We start from the raw sequence: 25,908 nt of genomic DNA on the forward strand, positions 1-25,908 counted from the left end.
CTTAAAGCACACATTAGATAGCTGCCTTACAGCAAGTGATCACTTTCTACTTTCAGTAATGAATTACTAATTATAATTAAGTAATAATTTGTTATGTTGTGTAGAAAGTAATCACTTTGTTGTATTGTGTAGAAAGTGATCACTTTGTTGTGTTGTGTGTTGTGTAGAAAGTGATCACTTTGTAGTTTTGAAACACCTAGTATAAGGAAAGTCTATGCAGCGTGTAAATAATGGTCATCGGGCAGATCTGACACTTCCAGCAGCAAATTCTTGAAGTCAGGGAACACGCCTTGGTATCGGAACGCGCGCTCGAAGTCAGGTAGGCTACAGCAGTACGTGAATCCGTGGTGTACGTTGCGCCAATGTCTGAAATAAGACATATATAAATAAAAACCGGGCAAGTGCGAGTCGGACTCGGGCACGAAGGGTTCACCCATCCAAGTACTGACCCCGCCCGACGTTGCTTAACTTTGGTTAAAAATCACGTTTGTTGTATGGGAGCCCCGCTTAAATCTTTATTTTATTCTGTTTTTAGTATTTGCTGGTATAGCGGCAACAGAAATACATCATCTGTGAAAATTTCAACTGTCTAGCTATCACGTTTCGTGAGATACAGCCTGATGACAGACGGACGGACGGACGGACGGACAGCGAAGTCTTAGCAATAGGGTCCCGTTTTATCCTTTGGGTACGGAACCCTAAAAACCGAATTCACAAAGCTACTATAATTTTATGGACTGTATCAACAGTTTCCACTTCACCAAAGGTCGATTTACGAAAGACTGCACGATTAAATATAAAAATAAGGTAAACGTACTGGTGCTCGACGCGGTCCCAGTACCCACATGTCATCTTGAAACTTAATCATTGTCAATGGAGCTGGCAGCAAGGTGTCATCTAATGGGCATTAGCATGTCGAGCACTAGTACGTTTACCTTACGCTAATTACTATAGGTGTGCCTTTAATAGTTGAAGAGCTCCCATAATTTATGCAGCATCTCATTATCAGTGCCTCGGCCAACTGTGATGTACCTACCCATTAAAACACAGAAAATAAATCGTTCCACTGCCGTATTCGAACTTCAAGATATTCACAAGAGACGACACATACTGGATCAATTCTAGATACGTTATAGTTTAGATATCTACTAGTTCTCTTTTGCAGCGCAATTCGGGCAACCAATGTCACTTTTACGTTAGGTACTTAGAGTAAGATATCTATTAGATGTGAATTAAATAGATCTCTAAGTCATATCCTGTGGAAATCGTTCAAGAGTATCTCCAGAATCGCGCAAATGTCAAATTTGACAGGTTAGATCTTAAACATATCGTTATCGTATCTTGGTGATGTCTAAAAGATGTCTAATAGATGTCTATTTCATAATCCGAATCGGGCCCCCAGACGTCTTCAAGAAATCGGGAAACATAAATTAAAGAAATCCAAAGATCCAGATGAATTGAGAATCTGTTCTGAAGCCTAGCTAGGTGACTAATTGACTATCGTTTACACTTACAGTAAGAGTAATTTAAGTTTCAATCGAAACTTAATTACATCTGTCTGGTCTGATTGGGGTTTATCGTGGGTTTATCGATAAACGATCGTCATCTTGTCTAGGTCCCCTGAACGCGGTTCGATTTTTTACCTGTACTGCATCCATTCGGCATTTTTGCAAACATCATTGCACAGCTGGTAGCTACGCGCCTCCGCCAGCTTCAAATCAGGGACGTTCACTTGAATGATGACCAAAGAAGTCTCGGTGGTCGGGTCTTGGACTATCTGGTTTGCAGAAAAGGTATTACGTTATGACGTTGTTTTGGACGAATAAGAACAAAAAAGTTTTTAAATCTTGAATAGACCAACAATAATAGTAGAGCAAACAGTCAAATAACCAAAGAGAGTTGCTTGCTTACCTTCCACAAGTACCGCGGAACCTGTACATCCTTTCCCCTGCTGTGGAGAACCACATTCTTCTGCCTGGAGTACGCGTCAGGCAGCTCCAGGTCATTAGCTGTTCCGGTGAATACTTGAAGTGTCCGGTCCGCGGACGTCACCAGATTCCTGACACGACGTTCCACTTCTTCCCAATTCTATACAATAAAAGGTAGTCACGGACTTGTGCTCAAATTTTGATAGATACAAAAACAGTTCAAAGCAAATGTTGGATTGCGGATATGAATGATAGGAGACTGGAGAAATAGCACAGATAATAATCCTTTAAATTTAATTTAATTAGCAATAGTGAAAGATTCTGCGCAAAATGTGCGTTTTACGGGTATATTAAGGCCTTTTATTGATCGGATCTGAATTGTATAAGCAGAACATGGTAGCGAAGTGGCTTTATCTTTGTAACAATAGTTCACATACCTTAAATATGAGTAAAACGCATACTATGGCAAATAATGAGAGTGAGAATAATTAAAAAAAAAAAACACATAAGTACATTAACTGCTGACTATTCTATGACCGAAAATGCCTACCTTGGAGTCACAAGTGCCCCATTGTGGCGCCACATTCAGATGGGTGTACGTGGCACCCTGTAACCCTGGAGCAACGTCCACAGGATTCACTAACATCCTCTTTGCAAAACAACACCCGTCGCCTCTGTGGAACTCCTTATTCAAAATCGCTGAGGTCTCCGCATTCTGATTAGTACAATCGTATAGACCATCCAAGTCCACAGGAGAACCATAGTTAAACCATACAGTATCGTTATTAGTTACAGAATTAGCTAGCGATGGTTGCATGTCTAGCTTTGTATAAATAGGGTTCTTTGAGTCCTGGTCGAGGCAGACTTCGTAAACGGTTTGGAATGTTTCTCTTGTCTCAAAGCCTATGTTCAATATTTCAGCATTTCTTTTTGCACACGGTCGCCCTGTTCTTCTAACGATTGGCTGCCACCTCTCTCTACATTTAAGATCTGAGTATGCGAAGTATCTACCGGATGCGTCATGCAAAAATTGTTGTTCCTTTTCGCAAGTCACGATCATTTCTCTTAAAGACATCGTGTTGAAGTATGAAGGGCACACCAATTTGATCTTTTCGTCCTTAGGTATACGCATGTAGACGCCACTGGTTTTAAAGTCAGGCACTTTGTTATAGAGCGTTAACATTAAAGGATCGTTTTTACTAAAGCGTGTTACATCCAGCAGACATTCTGAAATAAAAATGAATACAACAATGTTATACCGAAAAAGTATAACTTTGCCTTTCTAAAGAAAGTGAAAAAAGTGTATCTGTAAGTACTTTTAAGTTATTTCGCTTTTACTGAACTGACGCGGTGGGCAAAGTTATGTTAAAAGGCAAAGTCTTATACTTTTACGGTACTTAAAACTCTGGTGTTGCAGGTTTTCATAGACGACCGTAATTCGTCTGCTCGTTTGCCTCATGAAAAAAAATTATATCATAGATGTCTTACGGAGACATCCTGAAGAAAGGCCAGGTCAAGAGCACCCTAAACCGGCGAGCGTGTATGAGGAATGTTATGAAAGTGAAGGAAGCGAAAGAGGTACCGTACGTCACGATCGTAGCAAGTGGAAATCCGTGGTCTGATGGTCTCTCCCTACCCAACTAAATATGTAAGTCTTACCAAATGACGAAATGACAAACTCTTGCTTCACTGTTCCGTAGGAGTTGCTGACAACGCAAGTGTAGCGTCCTTTGTCGCTGTCGTTATACATTTCCAAGTCGTATCTGTACTCTTTGAGGCTTATCTCTCTGTCATCATGGTACCATGTCACCTGTAAGTAATTAATATGAAAAATTTAAACAAAGTATATACCTACGGTTCTTCTATATAGCGGCAAGGGGTGACCTATTTGGTGTTAATAGTCAGTTTATATCTGACTCCGTATAATGAATAAACTATGTAGTTAACGGGTATAAAGGTTCAAGTGGGACTGGCGTCCCTTTGATCCGTTCCCACGGATTTGGCTTTTGGCTAGCTCATATCACGGTGGACGCGCACTTTAATATGAGCTGACATCAGTAAATAATCAATCTATATATATAAATGCAAGTGTCCTGACTGACTGACTGACTGATTCATCAACGCAGAGCCGAAACTACAAAAGATAGAAAGTTGAAATTTGCACACTAGATTACATTCATAAAGTGTACAAGAGACAAGAAGCGATTTTGAGAAATTCAACCCCTAAGGGGGTTAAAAAGGGGATGAAAGTTTGTATGACGTTCAAGTTTTATTTTAAGCTAGGAATTTGAAACTCGTAAAAATATATATTATTAAAATACAAGAAAACTAATTTCAGCGTTTTTGAAAATTCATCCCCTAAGGTGGTGAAAAAGGGGTTGAAAATTTGTATGGATATCAAATTTTTTCTCGATCGCGGGACTTGAATTTCTGTATTTGGGGATATTATTAAAAGACAGGAAAAGTAATTTCAGCGTTTTGTAAAATTCATCCCCTAACAGTGTTAAAAAGGGGTTGAAAGTTTGAATCCATTACGAATGCTTTGAAACTTCTTAGAAAGGCGTAATAGCTGATTACAAAAAAGTAATTGCAACGTTTTTGGAAATTCAACCTCAAAAGGGGGTTAAAAAGGGGATGAAAGTTCGTCTTGGGGTGCATGTTTTATTTTAATCCAGGAACTTGAAACTTTACAAAAAGGTATTAACAATTTTTAGTAATAGAAGCGTGCAGTAGTGTATGGCTTATGATGACTAAAATAAGGGAAAAACAATTTTTAGGCAATTTTGAAGGGGATGTATGTAAATAGGTGGTTGGTATAGTATAGATGACCACCAGGACGAAAAGAGTTAAATTAAAAAAAAACATGAAAACAAATTTAGGCATTTTTGAAAATTCATCCCCTAAGTTTATAATATAAACTTTCAACCCCCTTTCTCACCACCACCAATCTACATGTTATGTAGATTAAATATTTTGTGAGTGCGGAACTTCAATCTGTGTATAAGGGCATAATATTAGAATACAAGAAAAGTAATTTCAGCGTTTTTAAAAATACATTCCTTAAAAGGGTTAAAAATGGGTTGAAAAGATGTAAAATATTGAAGATAAGATTCTACGCGGACGAAGTCGCGAGCAACAGCTAGTCAAGTATACCTAGACCTACATATAATAGATAATAAAAAAAGTCTTCGTGTTTCGTTCTGATTTACAAATACCTAACATTATTTAGGTAAAAATATACTTAAAGGTTGTTGTTTGCTGAGGGTGATTGATTAATAAAGACCTAAGTTGTAAATTTACATTAAAAATATGTAGGTAGTTCTTAATCTTAGATATATCGTACGTGGGTAGTTGAAATAAATCAGTGTTTGGCCAAGCATACATGGTGACAGCGGTGGCATATGAACCCACGCCCTTTCTGAGTAGTGAGGGCTTGAGGACTGGCCTATACGAATATGTTTAAGATAATTAATTTATAATTACTGGCTAACAAGTGTATAATACATGTATCTCAACTTTTACTTTAATAGTACACTGGCGTTCAAGAGTGCAAGGAGAATTGAAGATGTCTCAACCGTAATATTAAAGCATTACGGTCGACATCTATCCATGCACTTTTGAACGCCACTGTACCTACTAACTCTAATAAAATGTAAAATAAAGCAACTTCACCTTAGGTTCCGGAACTCCAGTAGCAGTGCAGTCCATGATGGCAGGTTGTCCGTACTTGAAGGCTATGTTTTTCTCGTCATCAGCATAAACAAAGCTAGGTTCGAAGCCGACCTCAACCCTGGTGGAGCCGCTCTGTGCTGGGCGGTCTACGGAGCTGACCCTGCATGTGTAGGTTCCTGTGTCGTATTCGGTCACATCGTGCAGTTCTAGATCAGAAGATGGCAGACGTTCGCCGTTCTGAAATATTTAATGCGCTGCTAGTTTCATTGGATAGGAATTCAAGTCTTGGAAACAGCCAGACAGACAGAGAAAACATCTTTAAGGATAATTTGATAATATTTTTTTCTTGTCAATTTCATCATTGATTGTTTTGCGGCGAAGTATGTGACTGATCTGTTCTTGTGTCCGTCTGGCGAATTGTAAACTAGTTATAGATAATTTTTCACGTTTCTCTAGAAGTAAAAAAAAATCTTTCACAGGACTACTGAGAAATGTCCCTTTTAGCTTTTTAAACCCAGCGTTGTACAATATTTACAATATAACACTTTAAACTAGCGTTTTGTACACATATTTAGTTATTTACACAGCTGAAACGTCGGAATTTAAGGTAAAAACAATGACATTATATCGCGGCAGACCCGTTTGTGTAATTAAATATTTACAATATATGAATATACTTAACTCCGGAAAAATTCTACATTTCTGAATATGGCAGAGAAAACGGGTAATTTACCTTAAACCATAATATTCTGTCAGTTTTCTTATGTGGAACACTACAAGGGACCGTCGCCGATTCACCTTTCTTCAGCTTGAATTCATTGGTAATAAGTCCTGGTTCCGGAAAATCTGTAACAGTATATCATAGTTTAGAATAGAATAGAATACATTTATTTACATCTCGTCATGGTTGGTTACATATTTAAGAGAAAAGGAAGAGGAACGGACGAAAAAGGGACCCCACTCAGCGTTTAGTAAAAACTCCGGCTTCTACTTGAGACTTCCTCCACATGGAAGGATTATGATGATTGATAAAAACTCGTTCAGCGGTTTAAGCGTGAAGAGGTATGAGCATAGATTAGGAATCCTCTAGACCGAGTTTAGAGCAATTATTTCAAGCAACCGATGATGCCAAAAATGCGGGGGTGCGCGGGACGAGGTGAGCGAAGTCCCGTGCCGTGATTGGTCCGTTCAAAGACACGGACGTCACACAAAGACACTTTCGACTCGAACATGGAGTAAAATTACCGTATGCATGGCAGAGGGGGTAGCGCGACTATGCTCAATCTGGAGGATGTTTTGTCTGTGGGTATGAGGTAGACGGTAAACACACAGGCAGACAAATAGTTATAATAATAGGTATGCGCATTAGTCTAGTAGTAGTAATCAGTAGGTATTTAAAAAACGGACTAGCTAGATCGGTTGTTTTATCAGATTGTGTAAAGATTAGAAAACAATCGTGTTTCTAATACTAGATGGCGCCGTATATTCAAACGTTGATTTCATAGGCGTGGTGATTGAAACAGCTTATGACGAACTTGAGGCACAATTAATTTCTGCGACTACTACCATCCCCCACACTGTAAACTGACAATTTGTACTTATTACAAATGGCATTAATGAGCATTTCTCTAAAAGTTTGTACATTTCGATCACATCTTAGATTTCTATAAAAATTGGTATGCTGGTAAGGTACATGAAGATGAACCACTTCCACCATATTTCCCAAAATGTCCCAGAAAGTTTCTATGAAACATTCCTGTTTTGTTATCAGATTTCTTTACACATTTGTTAACAAAAAAGGAGGAAAAGATGGACAGTTAAAGAGTATTGTTGTTTGTACAATCAATGATAATTATGATGATATTGATTTGATTAACTAATCTTGCTGGGAAATTAATCTGTTCTGTATACAGTGTGGAAAGATAAGTCGGGCCCTGGAGGGAAACTACCTTAAATCCTTAAGCTGGCTCATTTAACGTAAAGGAGACATTCCTTTATTTTTAAAAAGAAACAAAACTGCATTCAAAGTTTTTCTAAAACTCGCTTGCCTCGCCCGGGACTCGAACCGACAAAAAATTCAAAAAAATAAAAACTCGCAATTTTATTATACTAGTCGATACAGTTAATGTTAATGATAACATTTCTCCAAGAAACATTAGGTCTTACACTCGTCTGTCGTACAAAATATCCATAAAATCTAATATTTAGTACTCAAGATTTTTTTAGACAAGCAAAATTGAAGAAAAAAAGAAAAAAAATTTGAATGCAGTTTTGTTTCTTTTTAAAAATAATGGAATGTCTCCTTTAAGTAAAATGAGCCAGCTTAAGGATTTAAGGTAGTTTCCCTCCAGGGCCCGACTTATCTTTCCACCCTGTATATGTATGCAACTTCTTTTTTCCGTTCTTCTTTCTCGTGAGAAATACTGAAACCAAAATTTTTCCTTGCCAATTCTTTGCCAGTTCTATCATTCAGGGTTCAGCCTTGAACAGACTATTGCCGAAATAAGTGCAACAAGGATAAATACTTCAAATCCTAACTAGCTAGGTATTTGTATTTCATTAGTGCCTTCACCTGATTTACCTACATACCTATAAACATTTTGTATAAATATATCTCAATTGAACTTACCATCAACAACAACACGAAAATCTTCTTGTGTTTGTCCATAATCATTAGAGGCTTTGCATGTGTATAATCTGCTGGACGCTTTGTCAACATTCTTAATAATAAGACTGCCTTCTGCACTAATATCAAACCATTTGGAGCCTAGAAGCAAAGAAAGTTACAATTTTACAATACAATAAAAGTAGCACAGCCGGTACCAACCAAGCAGACAGACCAAATTATGTTCTGACTTTACGTCCCGATTCGAAGTTTAAGATACGTCAGTTAATAGATCTAGAAACGATATGGATTAGATATGTCAGTGTCAAATGTGACGTTTCTTCAAACAAGAACGTCACTTTTGACACTGACACATCTAATCCATATCGTTTCTAGATCTCTATTAATTCTAGATCTCTATTGATTGATTGATCTTAAAGTTCGAATCAGGCCGTTAGACAGTACAAGAATAAAGTGTGTAAGTGTCGCTATAAACATCGCATTTCCACAGAAATTTGAGGTTCATGGTGACAGCACACGCGTGTTCTTTTAAACGTCCAACTTCTACATATGAAATTATGACGTTTATATATAACACTTGCACTGCGTGTGCTATCAAATTCGCTGCAAACTTTTTTTGGTCTAACTCTAATTTTTTTTAGGCCCACTTGCACCATCCCATTAACCCGAGGTTAAACGGTTAAATCGTTAACCCGTTGTCAAATAGTACTGGTAACCATGGTAACTCCAGGTTTAATCGGTTAACCCCGGATTAGTGGAATGGTGCAAGTGGGCCTTAATCGTGTAGCAAATTACCTGAAGCAATATGGTACGGTCCCATCTTCCAGGTGATGTCCGGTTTTGGATTTCCAGTGGCATTGCATGGAATCAGGAGTTGCATGTCACCTACAACCCCTTGGAACTCTTTTGCCGTGTAGTAAATTTTAGGAGGTGCTGTGGGCCGAAATTTTATTAATAAATTAGTAAGCCAATCCAGCGATTTTATGGATAAATCTGGATTTAGTATAATGCATAATAGGGGTTTACAGTCGTTAGGAATATTCTAAGCTTAAAGACATATCAGTGCAGGTTATCTTTGTTTTTCGTTTTAGAAAGCTTGCGTCACTACTGGCGGATACGTGCCTAGAAAGTCTTTCTATTAATCTACGGAGTCAAATTGTGAAAGAGCAGAGCACCAATTTTACTAATAGCACCACTCTTAACTATACTGACCGTTAATAGGTCTTATGTCTTTGCAATAAAGCTTATGAATTGGCAGTTCACAATGTACTCGTATAATAAATAGAGGACCATCTCCCCTGTAACGAAATAGCTTCTTGCTTCGTTTCTATTGGCTCGCATTTCCTGTGGGATAAGACAGTGGAGCAGAGAGGGTAATGCAGATACTAGGCATCCTTGCGTGTCCTTAATTCCTTCCCAGGCAGTGTCTTACACTATACCTAAATTTTCTGCAATAGACGCAAAGGTGAATGACTCGTCTAATATTTTTTGAGTATAAGCTTACCTAAAACTTCAACTTCGTACGTAATATTCTTGGAGCCTCTGGAGTTTGTTGCCACGCAAGTGTATTCACCACCCTGTCTCAATAGTATCCTGTCAAACTGTAACATTCCTGTAGCGTCGCTTGGCCTAAAAAGATAAAATTGTTCCTTTTAAATAGTTTCTATGTCTATTTATTTGATACGCTCATTGGCTTAAACCATTTTTGGGATTTCAGCAGAATAAATAATGGTGTAATTGTCTACTTCTTTAACTTGGTAAAACCCTAAAGCTCCGCAAATGTGCTGATTACTGGTCTTTTGAACAAACACATATTTGCTGATTAAGCAATACTGTATAGGTAGACACCCTACACCCTAGGGGCCGTGGAGTCCCGACGCCTAAACCTTTCTCAGGGCCTAAAAAAGACTCATTGAGATGACGGGTTACCCAAGCATCCTTCGGACGGAGACAGATCTGAGGTATAAATACTAATGATAAATTTCCTTATTCGTTTTAATTTATATAGTTAAATAATACCTAAGACTTTTTAAAAACCAGTTTGTAAACATTTTTCTTCAAACTCACTCTAATCGGCTGGGCCTGACTCTAGCGTCTCTGCTGCGATGGATCCATGTTATGCTGGGCTTGGGAGACCCGTCCGCTCTGCACGGCAATGTCACCGGTGACCCTTCCATCTGCTGTAGGAAACTATTCTTGGGTGACTCGATATCGACTGGAACTGAAATAAAAATGGTGTCAACAATAAAATTCGAGTACCTTGTTATCCCTAAGTTGCTCTTGTGTCGTAGATATTATGCAAAAATTCACAATTGGTTGTCTCATTTACTGGGAATGCTTGCTACATACTCGTACATTTAATTCAATAGCGCCTTATAGAGGCCACCAAGAGGAGACCAGAGAGTTGGTCATTTCTCAGCGGATCAGTATTGCTATTCAGCGGGGTAATGCGGCCAGCCTTCTGGGCACAATACCGAGCAACCGCGACTTTCGTCTATTGTTTTTATTTATAAGGTTTTTATTTGAGTGTTTTGAATGATTCACAGTTAGTTTCACTAGACATATCGACCGGGATATGGACCGTGATTACCTTGTGGCGAGCACTGGCTGAAGCAGGCCTGTGCTGTCTTGTGTGTCAATGTCTGTCACGTCAATAAATGGTTCCTAAGATTTTGCCTAACCGTTTTATTTAATATTTAAATGTTGATAGCTCAATTATCGCGAGTGGAGTTATTGTTTTCTGATTACCAATTGTTCCTTTCCTACAAATACTGTGAGAAGTAAAATAAAGCTGTTGACTTAGACGAAGAATTTTACTGTCGCTGTAGATTATCAGCAGTTCATCTATTCCACAACCTTAACTACTGCGTCGAAATATCGGGAGCTCGAAAGCAATACAAAAGATAATCACGGTCCATATCCCGCTCGATATAAGTCTGTTTTTTTTTTTACTTACGTGTATTCTGTTTTTTATTTTACATACTCACCATAAATATGGAGCTGGTATTTGATACTGTCCACTCCGCGTGTGTTACTCGCTTCGCATTCGTATTCTCCCTCATCTGATGACGCAGCTAGAAACCTGAAAAACAACGAGAATTATTTTAACATAACCACAATGTGAAAGCGAATCCAAGTTACTGAACACTACAGCAAATGTTCAAGTTTGCTTTATGACGGTCATCCCAGCAATAAATTTTATAATGTCAATGTGGCTAATTCCGTCATAGGGACTATTCCGTCCACTGGCGTTTTTCTTGTTCAACAACGTTGATAATCAACAAAATTGATAATTTAATCGACAAAGCAGCGATTGCTTTTAGTTTCAGCAATCAAAAGTTTATGGATTTTTTTTCCTGCGATTGACGGAATCGTAGGCGGAATAGGCCCTATGACGGAATTAGCCAATAGTGAATTATAATATGTAGGTACCTACGTATAAGAATTGTGAAAATTTTAATTAAAGGTTATATCGTGTATCAGACACAGAAATAATTATGTATAAACTCACCTAAGAGTCCCATCGGCGAATATACTATATCTTGCAGTGCTTGGTATAGGCACTCCATTAAGCTTCCACGCTATGCTTGGGACCGGTTCCCCGACGGCAGGGCATGTTAATGATACGGGCTCTCCTAGGTCCGTGGTCATAATAGACCGACGTGGTCTTGATATTGATGGCTTATCTATAGCAGAATGTGTTGGTAAAGTTAATCGCGTTTAAACTATCGTACTAACATAAAACTGACCTGCTAAGCATGAGTTGCATTCTCGCGCGTGACTCCATACATCTAGCGCGACTTCAAGTATGGACTCGCGCGCGAGAACGCAACTTATGCTAGACCGCCTGATAAGAGTGAGTCAAACCGTTAAGTTAGTTTAAATGTTGGTAAAGGTTTCATTTTTAGGGATCCGTACTCAAAGGGAAAAAACGGGACCCCACTGTCCGTCAGTCTGTCTGTCACCATGCTGTATCTCATGAACCGTGATAGTATTTCTGTTGTACAAACAGACAGACGCGGCGGGGGGCTTTGTTTTATAAGGTGTAGTGAATCACTGGACATCACTACTAGTGATGTCCATTTAGTATGAAAGGCCTGAAGTTAAAGTTGTCTATTACAGTCATAATATTAAAGCATGACTTACATTCCACAATCAAATCAATCTCATGGTAGTCCCAATCCATCACATTGTTTGCTACACATCTGTATGAGCCCGCATGGGTACCGTCGACGCTCTCCAAATGTATGGTCTCCGAAGTCTCATTCATGGGGGGGTAGTCACTAGCAGCAGCACTTTTGTAGAACCAATGCATCGTCGGTTTTGGCTTGCCTTTAGTTACTCTAAACAAGTAATGAGTTTCTTGTCAAATTAAAATTTTAAAGATAAAGATAGTTTATTATTCAAGTAATATGCATATTACAATGCGCTTATGAAGTTCAAATAAGGCTATACCGGCTCTAACTCTACACATCTGTCTCGAGAAGATTTAAATCCCCCCTCATTTAGAGGGTATCCCAATATGGGGCCGGCAACAAACTAGGCGGGACACATCTTTTCAAAATATTACCTTATATCTTATAATAACATGCATTACGAGTAAGTAAATAAGAAAAAATACTATTTAAGTAGGGTCGGTAGCACTTACTGGCATGTAATGTCAACCGCGGAACCTTTCAAAGCCGTGATTCTAGTTACTTCCTTGCTTATTTCTGGCGCTTCTGAAAATTAGAAAACACCTTGAATCTGCCTCTCGCACACGAAATTCTTTATAGAAACTGTTTTCCAAATCATTTGGTTTACATTTCAATGGCTTAATCTAAGTATGGTGGGTAAGAATTGGTTATGTAAAAACTACTCACCAACACCACTAATTTGCACTCTGAACGGATAAATCTTCCTTTTCCTTGCATTTCTCGTCTCGCAAATGTAGTTGTCGGCTAATCGAGGTTCCATAGACGTGATAGTGAGGACAGACCCGTCTTCTGACAGTTCCAGGTTTCCATCTGGTTTCAGGGGTTTGCGATCTTTGTACCAAGTCGCGTATGCTGGAGGGTAGGCTTCTACTTTGCAAGGTATTTTCACTGACTTCTGGTATTCGACGGTAACATCTAAAAGTATAGTTATTGTAGATTTCGTCACCGCTAATTGTACATAATAAGTGAATGTATCATGTCCATTGGCTAGATCATAGAATTTGTTAATTTAATGAAATAATTCCGATGAATGATGATGACGTCCTGAAATGATCAATTCTAAGATCTGGCCACGACAATAAAAATAAATTTATTTGTTAGCTACTTTAGGTAATTTACAAGATACATTTTTTTTCAGTAAAATTGGGAATATGAGCTATGCCATGGAATTAACTTGCAAGAAGAATAGAAAACTGTGGACAAAAATTATTCAAATATCTCATATCGACATCCAATAAATAAATACAATATAATTTACCCTTAGGAAAAGCCAGGACTTTAAAGTAGCTCTTCATCTTAGTTTGAACAGTGGTTCTGCCTTCGCCACTGCCGACACTGTTGACAGCTTTGCAGGTGTAAGTGCTGTTTTTTGTCACATTGCTTATTTCCAACACGCTGATATAGTCGTACGGCAGTTCAATGGTGGACTCCTAGAATTAATAAAGTTCAATCATCAAGTAGGCTTTAAAAATCTTAGCACTGATTTCCAGTACAAATAATATAAAATTTCTAAGCACCATCGGCGCAAATGGTGCGTTGCGCTTACCCTGAGTATTTAATTCTTATCCAAATCTCAAGGTTGGGTGATATGATATCCATCTTTCTTTTCTTAATCAAAAATTAAACCGTACACGCGATTTAGTTTGAAAACGGCAGCGGGTATAAATATAACCTCTAGTTTAATGTAGGATTGTAAATTACTCCCCAAATCGGTATTCCAAAATCTGGCTTGTGTGGCCTAATCTATACATTGTACATTTTATACAAGTCCAGTAAACTTACGAAATGAGACAGGACGACAGATTTGTCATCAGACTCCCAAATCACGTCTGGCTTGGGATAACCACTGACTTTGCACTTCAACTGCAGAGGTTTGTCGTAAGCAGCGTTAACAATATCCTTGCACTCTACCACTGGAGTTTTTGTCTCCACTTTGGCTGTAATTTTACAAAGAAAATGTAAATATTGGTTTTTATATTGATATTTTTTTGAAGATACGTGTACAGAGAAAAAGCTTATCACCTATCGTTGAATTAGAACACGACTACTTCGCTCTTGAGCGAAACAATCAAGGAGAAAGGACTCAGGCTAGCGTATGAAGACACTCTTGAGAAAACATCAAACTTGATAAAAAAATTAGACTTAGAAAATTCTAATACTATAAACAAGTAAGTAAGTAATATTAACGTAGATTCTACAAATAATAAGTAATATGGAAATTTAATACAGGTTTAGTAATAAATAATGAAACCCAAGATATGTATACGTAAACCCAAATATTTAGTATGTGATGGTGACATGGCTAGTTCATTCATCAGGAATATAACTTTTACATAAGCAAAGTGAAACAGTGCTTGGCTATATTTTCCTTACCTGGCTTAATTTCTTGCGGTTTGACCGGTGTCAAACTGATTCTCGTTATAAGGGCTTTATTGTTGAAATCATATCCGTTTATCTGAAAATCGATACCTTTGAATTAACAAGATTCAGAAAATTCAGTCAAAATTTAAAGCAAAACAACGGAGATAGCCAAAAGGTAAACTATATTTCGCCACTTCATTTTACAAATTATAATACATTCATCTCTATCCATCGGGTAGTAATCTTCGTACGCTATTCGACTGACGGCCGTCATGATACCCTATTCTTATTTGTAGGGGGTAATATAAAAACACGTCGGTCTATAATAAATAGGTTGTAGTATTCATTTATCTTACCGCAACTTTGAACATATGATTTGGTGGCATAATCTGATCGGTGGTATAGAACTGTTCGGTTTTATCGACAAGCTTCAGTGGTATTGTCGAGATCACATTGTCGTTCATATCCAGTATCTGAACGCTGTGTAGTGCAACGTTTCCACCATCAGTGGATAATTTTATTGAGAGGTGAGATTTCACTCCTAGAACACACACAAATACTTTATTTATTCGCCTCACTCTGAATCAACTAAGATAGTGTTTCGCTTTTCTTGGAGTGTGAAATTATATCGATAAGTAAGATCTATTGGGCTGCTTGAAGTTTGAAAGACACGAAATTATGTTAGTTTTTGCCTGCTGGAATTCTAGATGAATTCAAAAACTACCATCCTACTATCACCATTAAATAGGTAGTTTAAGCAGCGTGACGCCATGGACTAGATTAGTACATGGTGAGTGGTGACGAGTTGGTTTAATTTCGTGATGTATCTCACCATTAACCGATTCGTTGCGTGTTCCATTTTCGAAAACTTTTGGCTGTGGCGCAGAACAATCATGACGCGGCAGCCATGCCATGCGCCATAGAATATGATGACACTCCTCCCGTGTCATACGCCACACGTAAAAAACATTGATGACACGGCAGGCGTGTCATCAGCACCGAATCGGTTAATTCCTATTTTGTGTGTATGCACAGTCGTTACATACAGATTATGTATCTGAATACATCCATACATATAGCTAATAGCTTTGCTGACTGTACATCTGAAAGAGTACCTCATGAAAAATTCTCTTTATCTGAACTTATCCTTAAGTACCTGGCACAGGTCTCGTAACAGTATCCTTGATGTCTGAAGGGCTGACGGTAGAGAATCCATGCTGAAAGTGCACTGTGGTGGATCCTGACACGACTACATGCGTCTCATCCTCACTACCCACTTCCACTGTGTACACATCGGGTGTCACACCAACAACTTTCACCACCTGTAAAGTTTGCTAATCTTAAATATTTTTTTTCTTTCAATCCATGAACTTATTATGTACTTTTTAGTGCTCCGCATAAAACTTTGTTCATGGAACATTTAATAATGGTAGGTATCACTTTGGTCTTGCAAATCGATTAAATGCGTTTTTCTAGGAGTCCGTTTGACGTAGAAACCTAAATTTTGAATAGTTAGGTACAGTAACTACCAAGTCACTGTGAACAAGTCAATTTTTTTTTAAATTCAGGGTAGAATTTAAGGGCTTGAATTTTTAGTTCAAATACTAATTTTTCTGCTATAAATTTCTGAAGCAATCATTTACACACAGCAGGTGCAATGGCAGAATTTAAGGGCACAATCAAATCATTCAAAGGGAATTTAAATTTGTAGAAAGGAACACTGAGAGAAAAATCATCACCAGGAATTAAAAAAACAGTTCTGTACTGGGGGAAAAAATTAAGTTTTAGTAGTAATCATGGAAGTTTCACTATTTCTGTAAAATTTATTTATTTCTACAAACAGCTCAGTAGAGTGACGGCACCAATCATGGACATGTTAAGCGCACTAAATTAGAATTTCGTTTAAAAATGGGATGTTTTTTGACGATACAAAAATGGTGATTTTTTTTTCGGCACTCAAATACATGAGGAACATTTAAACAAAACCAAAAATTCTGTATGTTTAATACATAATTAATAAAAAATATATAAATTGAAATTTACGAAATCACCATTGATGGACATCAAAAATTCAGTAATGGACACCCAGTCATGGACATGGACCCAATTATGAACATCCATTAATGGACACTTTTGTATTGAACACATAAATGAAACAAATAATGTCACAAATCAACTTTTATTAACGCTATTTGAACTTTCATTTAGATTTCTAAGTTATACTATAAGAGTTCTAGGACTAATCCGGTTGCCGGCTGCATGAAACAAACCTGATCAAAAAATAGAATATACCTACCCTGTAGAGGTACCTGACATTTAGTACCTTCCAACGCACTTGGTCGGCCTAGGCTTAACCTGGCAGATTTTGTACAAATGGCAAAAACGTTGGACAAAAAAACATCAAAAAAATTCCTCATCGAAAAATGGAATTAAACTTGTATGGTAGGATACCTGACCTTGGGGACAGTAAAAAAAAAGTGGTCGGCCTCACCTTAGCCTGGCAGTTTTTGCAGTCCGACCAGATTTATTGGACCACATGACACCTACAATTTACCTCATAGCAAAATAGAATTGTTGACGTATGTCTTGGTCGGCCTCACCTTAACCTGACAGCTTTTGCAGTCCGACCAAATTTATAAAAAAAAACATGAAAAAGACCTATCGAAAAATCGTATGAAACTTGTATGGTACGATAGCTGCCTTTGAGGACAGTAAAAAAAAATGGTCGGCCAAATCCTGTATTGGCCGGCCGATTGGCGATTGGGTCGATCAAATTTGTGGTACCACGTGAGAGCTACAATTTACCTCATCAAGAAATAGAATTGGCAGTTTTTGCTGCCAGGCTACGAGTTTTTGCAGTCCAACCAAATTTGTGGTACCACGTGACAGCTACAATTTACCTATAGGATGAAAAAAACGGATTATAATAGCTAAAATAAACCTATTGACGTATGGCTTGGTCGGCCTCACCTTAGCCTGGCAGTTTTTGCAGTTCGACCAAATTTGTGGTACCACGTGACAGCTAGAATCCCTACAATTTACCTCATCGAAAAATAGAACGAAAAAAACAGATTATAATAGCTAAAATAAACCTGTTGACGTGTCTTGGTCGGCCTCACCATAACCAGTCAGTTTTTGCAGTCCGACCACAGTTATAAAAAAATCATCAAAAAAATCTTATCGAAAAATCGTATGAAACTTGTATGGTACGATAGCTGCCTTTGAGGACAGTAAAAAAAATGGTCGGCCAAATCCTGTATTGGCCGGCCGATTGGCGATTGGGTCGATCAAATTTGTGGTACCACGTGAGAGCTACAATTTGAGGTAAATTGTAGCTCTCACGTGGTACCACAAATCAAGAAATAGAATTGGCAGTTTTTGCTGCCAGGCTACGAGTTTTTGCAGTCCAACCAAATTTGTGGTACCACGTGACAGCTATAATTTACCTTGTCGAAAAATAGGATGAAAAAAACGGATTATAATAGCTAAAATAAACCTGTTGACGTATGGTTTGGTCGGCCTCACCTTAGCCTGGCAGTTTTTGCAGTCCGACCAAATTTGTGGTACCACGTGACAGCTATTATTTGCCTCATCGAAAAATAGGATGAATAAAAAACGGATTATAATAGCAAAATAAACCTGTTGACGTATGGCTTGGTCGGCCTCGCCTTAGCCTGGCAGTTTTTGCAGTCCGACCACATTTATCCATCCATCTAAGACAAAACAAAGAGCCCAATTATGGACAACTAAAAATACCCAGTTATGGACATCGTCTATTATTGGAAAATAAAGAGCAATCACAAAATCAACCCAACTCAAATGTTTAGTGCAATAAATTAAATAATTTAACACAATAAACTAAAAAAGTAATAAAAAGCTTAAGCTTGGACACTTGTCCATTACTGAATTTCATAAAATATCGAATCCAGTAATGAACAAACCCCACAAAAAACTTATTGCTGTGATTGGACATATTCAACTTAGCTCAATTTACTTGCAATATAGTATTATTCAGTAAAAATAACATTAAATCTCATTACAACATAACACAAGATAACACCATGCACAAATATGTACTCACCTCCTTAACGATTTCAACAACAATAACGGATTTTTATGACCACCGCCCGCAACGAGATTTTACTTCGCAGCCATCTTAGAACAAAACGGCTGATTTTGGTGACATGTGTCAAAATGACAGCTCAAACGTCTATTGGTTATGCTTTAGTGTTGCCAGTTGAAAAATGTTGGGACAGTTGCTTAATAAATTCGATCAACGTAAAAAATGTCCATAATTGGTGCCGTGTCCATTACTGGTGCCGTCACCCTAATACTAAATCTAATTTCAGCAAACAGACTTTAGTTAATGGAGCATTAAACAAAGTTCAGTATTTGTTACTATCCATTTTTATTACTACTAAAATTCTCCGATTTTTACTAGTAAAGTTTGCGATTTTTGGAAAAAAGCATCTGTGATTTCAAGTTATGATTTTAGTAAATGTCTCAATTACATAGTTTTGTAATATCTAAAAAATGAGTTCGCGGGAATAACATTACTCCATTTAAAATAACAATTCAGTTGTTACTATAGCGACATTACAAAGTTTACTGGTATTTAGTAGATAGACTTGTTGTGTTTATGTTCATTGTTGTACCAATCACTAAACGAGTTTTGTAATACCAACACAGCGAAACGAATGTTAGTGAATTTAGTAAAATATACTACTTGCTACGTTCATTTGGTTACAGTTAGTATTGTGTCGGATGTCGGGCGGGCGTGTCTCGTGTCTTCTTTGTTTAAAACATACTTAAGTTAAATAATAAATTTAGGATATATTGTGGGCCATGGACATATTAACCCGCGTAGTTGTAGCCTACCTACTGTGTAGTTGAGGTCTACAGGAATATATTGTTCTGCTACTTCGAGCTAGCTGTTGTTATTCTAGTGATAATGACGTCATAGGTAAATCTAAACTGTTTGCAATTCCAACCTCCCTAGCACAGGTGCGCCGCGAGAGCATGTTGCGCTCGTAATAACTACTAGTCTCTTTCTGACTGTATGAATAAGAAAGGAATGGGTAGAATATCTCGACAGGCTTTTATAGTGCCTCTTTAGCACAGAGATATACTACCAATTGCTTTTTTATTCATACAGACAGAAATAGAGACGGGTAGCTACCACGCGCGCGACATGCTCTCGCGGCGCACCTGTGCTAGGGGCGGTGGAATTGCAAATAGTTTAGTTTTTGCCTGTGACGTCATTATCTCTAGAATAACAACAGCTAGCTTGGAATCGCAGTACAGTTTAGTAAAACCTGTGACGTCATCGTCTCCGATATTGCTAAAGCACGCTTAGAATTACAAAACGGTTAGTTTTCACCCATGACGTCACCACCTCCGATATTGCTAAAGCACCTCTCGGAATAACAAAACCAAATTTCTGAAATTACTCTAGCATACTTCAAATTACAAATGTAGAAGTTGTATTTCCCACTAATAGAAATTGCAAAAGTCAATTTGTTCCTATTAGTTGACTCTCCTTGTCCCCGGATTAAGTTTTATTTTTGTAATTCTAAGTGTGTTTTTGTTAGTTTTTTGTCTCAGTGAACGTACGGCGATTTCTCTCAGTCTGGTGATATTTGTAGTAGGCCACTTAGTGCCCCCCGAGTCGGTCACGCTGACTGCGGGGTTCCTTCCCGATACGGCAATCACTAACTCTTTTGTGTCTGCGTCCACGGGAATCTGAAAAATATATTTTTATTGAGGTAGTTCTACGGAATTCACTTTAGCTGTCGTCTTAAACGTTTATTTAAGCTAAGATAAGTAGACTTGAATTGAAACTGTTGTGTGACATACTAACATTGAAAAATTTTACGGTTGACTAAAAACAAGTGAGTCTAAATCGTAAAATTATTCAATATAAGTAGACTTGTTTAATATCATGTGATATTTTGCCAGAAGCTTTTGGTTGACATTTCATCATAAAAGAAATGGCATAGTATAGGGGTAATCCTAACGTAATAAGACCTAGTTTGACCCTAAAAAAAGGTAGAGGATAAGTGTATTCGGTAAGTTTGGTAAGCAATGTGTCACGTAAGTTAGGTAATTCTGTAAACAAACTCAGATGTAAAGGAATTACCATCGATTTTAGGAATAAGCCGACGTTTTGCCGATTCAAAATTACTGGACTAGGTAGGTATAGCCTGCATATTTACATGCGATGGGAAAAGACTTACATAATGTGTGACAATGACAACATATTTATGTTAGAGTCTGTACGGATAGAGAAGAATCGTATGGGTATGTGCTCTTATTACTCACGGATCTCGTTAAGCATAGCTCAAGATTTGAAACTGGTGTTGCGTAAAGTGTCGCGCACCAAAAATATAAAAGTTAATTTCCGTCCATCATCAAAAATAGAGGAACACTGTGTAAGACACAAACTTCCTATAGAACTTAAAACAATATCAGAAAGTAATAATATCTTTAAACACAAATTAAAACTGTTTTTATTGAGAGGGTGTTTTTATACTGTAGATGAAGTGTTCGATATTGTTTAGTCTCAAGTGTTGATTTACTTTTTTTGTTTAGTTTTAAGTGTATGTAAAATGTATTTTTTCAAACACAATCCTGTATTGTTTATGAATAAAATACTATGACTATGACTACTATGACTACACTTCCAGACTCTTCTCTTTCCGCACAGACTACTTATTATACCTACATTTGTCATAAACGGTCTTAATTTGATAGTAAACTTGCGGTATCTTTATTTTATAAACAAAATTCTCGGAAATGTTGTTGCTTCTTGTTTACATTATATACGTGATAACAAATCTGGGTTTTTGGCATTTTATTATCAAAATAAGTAGGTATTTTTAATTACATTTTACATACCACGGTAAAATTTCCATTTGACTATTTGTCAACGGAGCGTTTCAAATTAAAAACAGCCTTATGTAATGTAATAACCAGATATCGTACATTTTCCAACAATTTTGGTGCAGGGAGTGGTGTTAACGGAATTGGTATAGATAATTTCAACTGAAATGGTAAATTAAGGTTAATATTAACGTAACTAACGCTAATTAATCATTAGGGTTGAAATTATTTATACCAATTCCGTTAAAACCACTCCGCTGCACCAAAAATGCTGGAAAATGTACGATGTCTGGTAATTACAAAGAAAAGTTAATAGTAACTACATTCCGATACTAGTGCAAAAAGTAGGATATTCGCCACAAGTGGCGATAAAGGACCCTGCAGCAAACATAGGGAAAAAGTGGTTTCAGTTAAATCTCATGAAATTTTAGTATGATGTTAATTTGACTCTCCTGATTATTTTTTTGTATGGGCACAACTCTGAGAAGTATACTTTCAGAAATAATCAATGTAATTGTTTTGTACAAAATATGTGTTTGTTAGCCATTTTTACGTAATTCCTCCTCTTGACAGTTGGTGGCTTCACCTTATAACATAACTTCAGTAACTGTCAGTGCGTGTCATAACAATACATCGATTTTAGAAAACATGTCGCGTAAGTAGAAAATTATATACTTGATTATTTCTGAAAGTATTATACTTCTGAGAGAGTTGTGCCCATACAAAAAAAAGAATCAGGAGAGCCAAATTAACATCATACTAAAATTTCGTGAGATTTAACTGAAACCACTTTTTCCCTATGTTTGCTGCGGGGTCCTTTAAATACGACCGAAGGAAGTGTGTTAAATGGCCGCGAGTTTTCGTTCTTTTATAAACTTATCGTAGGTTAAAGAAATTAACAGTAAAATATCTTTAACCGATTACAGTAACCGAAAGTAAACCCATGTATCTGTAGACTGAACCTAGCTAAAAATGTACCTGTTTAGTGTTCGGTAAAATACTTACGTCAAAGGTATTTCCATAGCCTGGAGGAAAATCTTTGCTTTTCAGAACATTATTTCGGCTCTCTATAGTTTTTAGCACATATTTCAAAATCTGGAATCAAAAATATACCTAAATGGTTTGTTACTGAAAATAATCTAGAATTAGTAGATAATTAAATATCTATAGTATTTATACCTAGAAATTAAATATTGAGACATTGGAATAACTGACTGACAATGAGACACTTCGTTTTCTATGACGATGATCGGTGATTACCAGTATGTGATGCTTTGCTTTTTATAGAAAATGAAGTGTTGCAGACGCCTCGATTCTGATCCGGACTATTCTCGCTTGAGTCAACCTTAACTCTTACTTACTTCGCTGGCTCAGCGTCTCGAAGTGGATCTTGGCCTCCGACACTAGATTTTGCCATTCGTTCTTATCCTGAGCGATCTGACGCCATTCAGCCGCTTGTATGCCATACACAGGTCTTTCTGGACCTCGTCGATCCATCGGTACCTAGGCCTTCCTACCGGACGTCCCCCAGTTGGTCGCCCCATATAAGCTCAACCTTAACTCTTCCTACAAATTTTTCATAGCCTATATTGTGTCCCACTGCTGGGCAAAGGCCTCCCCTATCTTCCACCACTCGTCACGACTTTGTGCATGCTCCCGCCACAAAATCAGTCTAGATCGTCTCGCCATTTTTACTTATCAATATTGCTTACCTCTCCAATTTCACTTTTCTCTAAGTGAAACACTTGTCCGTTGGTAGCTTTGGCGAGTTTCTTGTAAACCAAATATTGGGGAGCTTTCTTATTTGAACAGTATCCGGTGAGCACGAACACAATCTGTTAAAATGCGAAATTCAGGTACAAAAATACACTATATTTGTAAGCTCATAAAACTTTTGATAAACCACCCCACGAGGAAGAATTGCCTTATTAAGTTTTAAAATTAAAGTCCCAAACCTTAAACAGAATGTTTTCATAACTAACACCGTACTTAATCAAAGCAAAGATAATAGTGAAAATCGTTTTTGCTTATACACATTTTTACGTACTAGAATTTTCATTCAAGCAATGAAAATAGAAACCGACTAACGACAATAATACGATTGATATAATTTTTATGTGTACCTAAAATAACAAAAGTTCTCTTCCTGAAAGCAAAGGATACTGGAGCCTTATTTCTGATTGTGATTCTTAATGGCCATAATTACTCCTGATCTAAATCAATGATTGGCTTATATAATATTATTAGAAGAGACTATGAGTTACCTGACATCCCATTTTCTGACTAAGGGCTTCAACTTCATCGTAATCGTTATAATCTTTGGCAGAAGCGTCAGTAAACACATATATTGAGGACCCTTCTCGGCTGTTCTGAAGGCCCATTTTGATTCCAGACATGGCCATCTCGGGACAATCGTCACCTCCATCCACACTTATACCACTTAAAGCGTTTTTGAAAACATTTCTATCTTTAGTTTTGGCGCGCAATTTGTTATACTTAGCTGTAATAAACCCAAGATATAGCTGTATCAAGTTTTTGGTACATATATATTTAGATGATGATTATCATTAAATTCATGTAGTAAAAAATGTAGGTACAGAAACCTAGGAACACTTCTCCCATAAATTTCGAAAGAACTCGTAATTCTGAGAATACATAATATATGTACTAACTTAATAACGTATTCAAATAAAGAAACTTTTAAAAAAGCTTCAATTGAGAAAATAGTTAAAAAAAGTTTAAAGTTTACGAAATATCAAGTTTACAATATAGCATATAACTTACCTGGATCGTTGAATGTCACCAGCACGAAATCTTCAATTTGCGAAGAATTCGAACGCATCACGGTATCAAATATTGCGTTTGCACCTATTTTCACTTGTGCTATATCATCACCCATCGAGCCAGTATCATCAATAACAAATGTTAAGCTACTTTTCACATCACCAACAGTTCCATCTATTCCTAAAAGGAACAGGCCAAATATTAAACTTAGTTTCACTTTCATTTTGAATTAAATTCCATACTACGTTCACTGTGTAACTATCCCGATTTGTGATTGACACTATTTTTGAGCCTGCTTTTAAAGAAGACGATATACCAGATATCAATATAGTTGTTTAATTTAATAACGACATAACCGCAAGAAATGTGTATAGAAATTACGACTCTGTTACAAGGCCATTACAGCCATATTGCTTTATAATATATTTAGCGTATTTCAGTTTTCTTTAGACGATACTGACCTGAGATACCAAGGGGACAACACTGATATCATAAAAAGTTATTGCTAACGACTTCTTACCTTCCAGACTGATAATAAGTAGGAAAGGGACAGCTAGATGATTTATTTAATGTTGTGTTCAATATGCTGAAGTTGTTGCGGTACTTGGGGATTCCCAGAAATCATACGTCAAGGGTTTTTAAACTTCAATGTATGTATTTCTTAATTCTAGATTGGTACTTTCCGTTGTTTTATTAAAAACATCAATTAAAAATTACGTGTATAATTTATAAATTCATAAGAGTTAGGAGCGTTTTACTTTTGTATGAAATCTGTTTTTCGCTTCAAATTTTTACAATAATAAAAAAATCGATAAAAGTCAAACGTGCTAATATCAATGTCAGTGTCCATAGAGGAAAATGGGGACTTCGTTTGTATGGAGAAACAGCCGTCTCTTTTCCTCATAAGGGTGCAGCTGCAGCGTGATAATTAAGAGCCCTTCAACGTGCACACTAGCGCCACAGCCAAATAATCGTGAATATTTAAATTTAACGAAAGATATTGAAAAAAGGGGGCCGCTACATACTGTATTGTGTATTTAAGTACCTTTTGAATACATCAAACTCGTTTTTATGTTGCTGGTTTCTTCGATCTAGGAATTCAAAACAAAAACGGCCGTTTTAACTTTAGACGCATAGATTGACGAATCCAGTAACATAAAAACTAGTCTGATGTATTCAAAAGGAACTTAAATACACAATACGGTCCGTAGCGGCCCCCTTTTTTCAATATATTTCGTTAAATTTAAATAATTCCGATTATTTAGCTGTGGCGCTAGTCACGCTAGTGTGCACGTTGAAGGGCTCTTAACTATTTCTACAGGAAAGACTCGAACGAGTTAAACATACTATAAAATGTCTGTGACCATGGTATGACCCTTAATGACAATGCAACTAGCATCATGTTTCTAGTTGTCAGCATTTACTAACCCATTGCAAATATTGTTTATTATGAAAGTAA

The 25,908-nt window shown here is 37.2% G+C and overlaps 1 protein-coding gene across 1 annotated transcript; it reads right to left on the bottom strand.

The window, feature by feature from the left end:
- Positions 1-27: 27 nt before the first annotated feature.
- LOC134670894 (hemicentin-1-like) lies at positions 28-24,730 on the bottom strand. Its single transcript, XM_063528710.1, has 26 exons — positions 24,450-24,730; positions 23,930-24,165; positions 23,378-23,500; positions 22,671-22,760; positions 20,397-20,525; positions 15,940-16,105; positions 15,140-15,324; positions 14,796-14,877; positions 14,205-14,359; positions 13,681-13,852; positions 13,089-13,337; positions 12,875-12,947; positions 12,373-12,569; positions 11,738-11,912; positions 11,214-11,308; positions 10,294-10,447; positions 9,731-9,855; positions 9,022-9,159; positions 8,230-8,367; positions 6,334-6,446; positions 5,601-5,837; positions 3,588-3,738; positions 2,479-3,155; positions 1,912-2,088; positions 1,644-1,777; positions 28-366 (listed from the first exon to the last, which is right to left on the bottom strand). The coding sequence occupies exons 1-26, from the start codon at positions 24,670-24,672 to the stop codon at positions 213-215; spliced, it is 4,548 nt and encodes a 1,515-aa protein (XP_063384780.1). The 5' UTR covers positions 24,673-24,730; the 3' UTR covers positions 28-212.
- Between the last annotated feature and the right edge of the window lie 1,178 nt (positions 24,731-25,908).

Source organism: Cydia fagiglandana, chromosome 14 (assembly GCF_963556715.1).
Source record: "Cydia fagiglandana chromosome 14, ilCydFagi1.1, whole genome shotgun sequence".
NCBI lineage: Eukaryota > Metazoa > Arthropoda > Insecta > Lepidoptera > Tortricidae > Cydia > Cydia fagiglandana.

What these genes read in the sequence shown, in the direction of transcription:
- LOC134670894 (XM_063528710.1), bottom strand. Translation starts at nt 24,672, where the DNA reads ATGAAAGTGAAACTAAGTTTAATATTTGGCCTGTTCCTTTTAGGAATA. An exon ending in CCAGACTGAGAGAAATCGCC is followed by an intron (nt 16,106 to 20,396) that starts GTACGTTCACTG and finishes CAAACTTTACAG; the next exon opens with GTGGTGAAAGTTGTTGGTGT. An exon ending in GATTGATTTGATTGTGGAAT is followed by an intron (nt 11,913 to 12,372) that starts GTAAGTCATGCT and finishes ATTCTGCTATAG; the next exon opens with ATAAGCCATCAATATCAAGA.